The 6,215-nt window shown below is 37.6% G+C and overlaps 1 protein-coding gene across 1 annotated transcript; it reads left to right on the top strand.

Annotated features, from left to right (window-relative positions):
- The first annotated feature begins 226 nt into the window (after positions 1–226).
- Positions 227–3,470, top strand: LOC141600422 (exocyst complex component SEC15A). The gene is made up of 2 exons (XM_074420656.1): positions 227–533; positions 849–3,470. Exon 2 carries the CDS (start codon positions 870–872, stop codon positions 3,243–3,245), a length of 2,376 nt encoding a protein of 791 aa, XP_074276757.1. The 5' UTR covers positions 227–533; positions 849–869; the 3' UTR covers positions 3,246–3,470.
- The last annotated feature ends 2,745 nt before the right edge of the window (positions 3,471–6,215 follow it).

Below are 6,215 nucleotides of genomic sequence, written 5' to 3'. Positions count from 1 at the left end.
CATTTGTAAGTTGCTTTCGTGAAGCCAACAAGGTTGCTGACTTCATGACTTCTATTGGACATTCATGTCCAACTTTTTCGAGGTAGTTTGAAAGCCGGTGGCTTCAACTTATCTCACTCATTCGAAAGGATGAGATAGGCTGATCCTACTCATCAAAAAAAAAAAAAAAAAAAAAAAAAAAAAGAGTATAAAGGTTATCATGACTCTAGTCATTAGATATCCCCACGCTTGAAAGACAAGTAAATAAAAACTGTAAAAGGGTCAACCCGAAAGCAGGAATGTCTGTTGTATAACATAAAAATTGATAAATCCATGATTAAAAACACAAAGAAAATAGCAAAAGCGATCCTTTAGAAATCACATTACTCTCATTCTACTTGGTGTGTTATACAAAGGAAACCCAATTTGCTGCAGATCTATTTTCCATTTTTCTTTCTAATTCTAATCAATTATTTCAGTCTTCCAATTTGGGCACACCTCAAAATGAACTCAAATCTCAAGGATTAAACCAAGTGTCCAGTTTCTTCATCTGGGTATGTTTTACATTTCTTTCTTATTATATGTTCTTTGAGATTTTTATATTATTTGATTTGATGCATAATTATTTCAATTCTACGATGAACCCTTTTTTATTGGTTTATTGTTCTTAGTGATTTCTTTGAATTCTTAATGAGTTAATATGTGATATATGATGAAGAATTAGTTATCTTTTTGCTATTCATACATATGTTTAGTATTTAATTGTTAGGGTTTGGTGTTATTCATATATTCTTGAAATGAAATTATGGAAGTAATGAGAAATTCTGTTTGTGGGTCTGTAATATTTCATGGGTTTGTAAATGTAACAGGTTTGAAATTCTAAAGAAACAATGAGTGCTAAAACAAAAAGAAGAACAGTTGCCGAAAATGGCGATACTGGGACTGCTGAGGACTTGGTTCTTGCTACATTGATTGGCAATGGTGAGGATTTGAGTCCCCTTGTCAGGCATGCCTTTGAAGCAGGCCGTCCTGAACCGCTGTTGTATCAGCTTAGGAATGTGTCGAAGAAGAAGGAAACGGAGATCGAGGAGCTATGTAGGCTTCACTATGAGGAATTCATTGTCGCTGTTGACGAGCTTCGAGGTGTGTTAGTAGATGCCGAGGAGCTCAAAGCTGAGCTCCAAACAGATAATTTTAAGTTGCAAGATGTGGGTGCTGCCCTTTTGGCTAAAATGGATGAACTTCTTGAGTCGTATTCAATCAAGAAGAATATAACTGAGGCTATTAAGATGTCCAAAATGTGTTCTCAGTTGTTGGAGCTTTGTGCAAAGTGTAATGTTCATGTGTCAGAGGGGAAGTTCTACCCTGCTTTGAAGACCATTGAGCTGATTGAGAGTGATTACCTGAAGAATATCCCGGTGAAGAAGCTACGGAAGGTAGTGGAGGTGAAAATCCCGGCTATAAAGTTACACATTGAGAAGAAAGTTTGTAGTGAAGTTAATGAATGGTTGTTTCACATTAGGAGCTTGGCCAAGGATATTGGCCAAACTGCTATCGGACATACTGCCACTTCGCACCAGAGGGAGGAGGAAATGCTCGCTCGTCAGAGGGAAGTGGAGGAACAAAGTCGTTCTGGGACGGCTGAGTCAGGATTTAGTTTAGATGTTGATGTTGAGGAGGAGGATTTGAGTTTGAAGATTGATCTTACTCCTATTTACCGGGCATATCACATCCACAAATGTCTCGGGATTGGGGAGAGGTTTCGAGAGTATTATTATAATAATCGATCAGCACAACTCAATTCTGACTTGCAGATATTTTCATCCCAGTCCTTTCTTGAATCTCATCAAACCTTCTTGGGCCAGATAGCAGGATACTTTATAGTGGAAGATCGGGTTTTGAGAACTACAGGAGGTTTGCTGGAGGATAGTCAGGTTGAGACAATGTTGGAAACTGCTGTTTCTAAGATCACTTCTGTGGCTGAGAGACAGTTTGCCCAAATGAGTAATACAAGTCATTTCCTTCTTCTGAAAGGTTATATGACACTTTTCGGGGCAACACTTAAGAATTATGGGTACGAAGTGAATTCACTTCTTGAGGCTATAAATGGCACCAAAGATAAGTACAGCAAACTTCTGATGGGAAGATGCCGGAAACAGTTATCAGATATTGTTGCTAATGATACCTATGAGCAGATGTTGCTGAGCAAGGAATCTGATTACCATGCAAATGTACTGTCTTTTCAACTCCAAACATCAGATATCATGCCTGCTTTCCCATATGTTGCACCATTCTCTTCCATGGTACCAGAAGCATGCCGTGTTGTCAAATCATTTATCAAGGATTTTGTGGATTACTTATCTACTGGTGGTGATATGAACCTTTTTGATGCTGTGAGGAAGTGTCTAGATTCGGTATTGATTGATGTCCTAAATGAAGTCATACTTGATAAAATTAGCGATACCTCCATTGGCGTGTCCAAAGCAATGCAAATTGCAGCAAATGTTGCTTTTCTTGAAAGGGCTTGTGATTTTTTCCTCAAGACTGCTGCCCAAATATGCGGGGGTTCGGCCCGTTTGGTGGACCGACCACAAGCAGCTTTAACAGCGCAAGTCGTTCTAAAGACATCTCGAGATGCTGCCTATATCGCCCTATTGAGTTTAGTAAATGCCCAACTAGATGAGTTTATGGCACTCCCTGACAGTATCAATTGGACACCAGATGATGTGCCACAAAATGGGCATGAGTACATGAATGAAGTGATAATTTACCTTGAAACCCTTCTTTCCACTGCTCAGCAAATTTTACCTCTCGATGCGGTGTACAAGGTTGGTACTGGGGCTCTTGAGCATGTTTCCAATTCCATCACAGCTGCTTTTCTTATTGACAGTGTCAAAAGGTTCAATGGCAATGCAGTCATGGCTATAAACAGCGATCTTAAGATTTTAGAGAATTTTGCCGACGAGAGGTTTGAGAGTACTGGGCTGAGTGAAATTTACAAGGAAGGTAGTTTTAGGATGTGCCTAATTGAAGCACGGCAGTTGATAAACCTTCTCCTGAGTAGTCAACCTGAAAATTTCATGAACCCTGTCATAAGGGAGAGGAATTACAATACCCTTGAAATTAAGAAGGTGGCTCTAATCTGTGATAAATTCAAGGACACCGCCGATACTTTGTTCGGAAGTCTGTCAAACCGGAATGCAAAAACTAGTACAAGGAAGAAATCTTTAGATGTGTTGAAAAGGCGATTGCGGGATTTCAGCTAAATAAGCTAGCAGTTTTAACTATGTGAGCCAGAAACTTTTCTAATTTTTTCTTTTTATTATTTAGTTTGGATTCTTTCATTTTCTAGCTCAGTCAATATAGACACCATTTACCCCGGTGTATTCTTCCTTTATGATCTCTATTAGCTGCTTTTGCTCTACCAACCTTTCAATTCAATTGTCTAGTTTCTGTTATTGTGAATGTCAAAAGCTATAGTTCTTTTATCATATTTAGTATTACACAGTTTTCTAAAATGTGTACAAGCTATTCGCGGACATGGCCTCTGATTTCTTAAGATCTTTTTCTTAAACTACAAGCATAACTTTACGTGTGGTAGTCCTAGTTAGTATGGGTAATTTTGTAAGTTGAGCGGCCTAAGTGCTTAATCAATCTCACTTTAAACTAACCTAATTGGAGGGTTTAAGTTATCTTACTCAAGTGATTGCTTCAGTCTGGCGCAGTTGAATTCGTGTAATACCTAACTTACCTTCTAGTAATCTAGTATGTAGTACTTCCTCCCATTCTTTGGAAAAGTACCCTATGATGAATATATGTGTGTAGTATTTTTTTTTTCAAAGGGTGCTTTTGCAAAGAGTATGAGAGGGAGTAATACGTTTTGGTAGTGGTTTAACAGATGGTGCTGTTATTTATTTTGACAGGAATTGTCTTCTGCTCATCTCTGAACCCTTTGGCTGAATTATTTCTCCACATATGTTGATTTTGTTGTTCATCTATACTTTTATATACATTGTACTGTGTAAGGCGAGTTGGTGTCCCTTAAAGCTCTTTTCCAATTAAATGATACAGATTACCGAGTATTTCCTATTGGTAATCTGGTACTGCATTGGATGCTTAGACTGTCGTGAAGTTCATCTCAGGAATGTACGGGGATCTTTTGGTTACCAAGCTCTATTATCTGCCAAGTCTTGATCTTAGATTGGTCCTTGTGACCTTATCTCTGTTGTGGACTTGTGGTGCTATAAAAGTGACGGATACCATCTTAAGATGTTGTGCCAGTAATTTTGAAACTTTTATAAGCGGTTCTGGTTTCTTAACTATGATATTTTATTCAAGTTCTTTTCGTTGGATGAATGTATCTTCTTGTCATGACTGTGTGTTGAATTTGCATGACAAATTAGAGACACTTTTGCTGCAATGTCATGTATCATTCAGGCTGGAATATATTCTGGTCCTCTGCGGACTTCGGGCTTCATGGTGTAGATTACAAACTGAGACCAGATTTGTTCTCACAATTGAGAGCCCATGCAATCTGGTAAGACCTGGGCGTGAAAGCGGATTGATGATGTTCGCTGATGTCATCTTTGAATTTGCTTATTGAGATTTCCTAGTTGTTTGCAGTCAACTCAACGAAGACCAATATGGTGCACGTGTGGACCCAGCGTCAGCTTGCAGGACTGAGTTCAGTTCCATCAATTTGGCAAGAGGTGAGATACATAGTTTCTTTTAGTTTCTGGAAGCAATGTTTATAGAATGTCATGTTATGCGCATATATGGAGGAATGCTACCTTTAGTGCGAGTGTGTGACCTGTAGTGTTAAATTGTATTATCGTCTTGATGAAAGTAGCAACTGCAAATCGCAACAGTGTATTATGTACGATGCAGCAGGCAAAACAATGGTTGGTTTATCCCTACTTGCTTTTATATGAATTATATGAGCTGTTTTGGTCTAGTATTGGTCAAATTTATTAGACAGAATCAGGCGTACAAGTGAAATGCCGTCTGAGCACTGAAAACGGTTGAATATTAGAGGTAATGTTCGTATACGATTATCTTCCAAAGAAATCTTTGTAGGTACAGAAATACCATTCATGCAACAAGATAGCATCACTTTTCCAGTTGCAGTAAAGTGCAACATCTTTTTTTTTTTATATGTACTATGGTTTGTGATTCATTTGGCATGAAGCTTGGAAATTATACACACATTCATGTAATTGGTTTTCATACGTCATATTAACCTTTTTGTCTATCTTGATGTTAATCTTGTCGAGTCTCGTGGGCTCGATCGTTTAGGTATGGTCATTTCAGGTAATTTGGGTTTTGAGGTGCCTAGTTATCAGATAACATCTGGTTGAGTCTTCTTGAATTGGGTTATTTCAACTTTCAAGTAGGGATCACTTGGGAATCAATTTGGTCATTTTCGTATCACTTCCGATTTGGTCATTTTCAAGTAGGGATCACGTCGGATTTGATTGTCTTAATTGTGTGTTTAACTTGGTCATCTTTGGTCAATGAATTTTTACACGGATCAATTTCGGATCGAGTGTTTTCTTTTCATGCGTTGAATATATAGGACCTTGTATGAACATCGATTGTCGATTTTTTTTTTTTCAATAGCTAGGATTCACAAGCAGAGTTGTGTGACTAAACTTGTCAACTGACTGACAGTCGCAAACTACTAAACTTGTCAAATGTGTCCGAATCGCAACGCGGAACACCAATTCCCTCGCCACAGTGAGATTACCCAAATTCTTAATGTGCACATCCTCCTTGTGTATGGAAGCCACAAGGAGCGATCCCCGGGGGAAGCTAAGCTCCCAATATTGCTTCACAACCACAACCTCCATCACCACCATCACCACAATACAATAATCACAAATATATGATACAAAACCATCCAATAACATAGACAACAATGAACACATTAATCACATGTAATCCCTTATCTACTAAAGGAATAGGCATTATGAAAATTTTTCCCGCCAAAGTACATCTATTCAAATATGGAAATAATTGTTTATTTCATTAAACAAATCATTTCATTAAAATAATAGTCATTTCATCAAAGTATAATAATTTCAATTTCAATTAACTCTAAATTATACTCCTTTAATTAAAATAACATAAGTATCAAATTATAAACTACAAATAGCTAAATCTTTAATTTGTGCTATTAATAGAGAATAATTTGACTCATACTTATTATGTACAAAACTAAACTATAAACGATTATT

Source organism: Silene latifolia, chromosome 9, assembly GCF_048544455.1.
Source record: "Silene latifolia isolate original U9 population chromosome 9, ASM4854445v1, whole genome shotgun sequence".
Taxonomy (NCBI): domain Eukaryota; kingdom Viridiplantae; phylum Streptophyta; class Magnoliopsida; order Caryophyllales; family Caryophyllaceae; genus Silene; species Silene latifolia.
The sequence above is the reverse complement of the archived record's forward strand: the minus strand, read 5'-3'. Positions and strand labels throughout refer to the sequence as shown.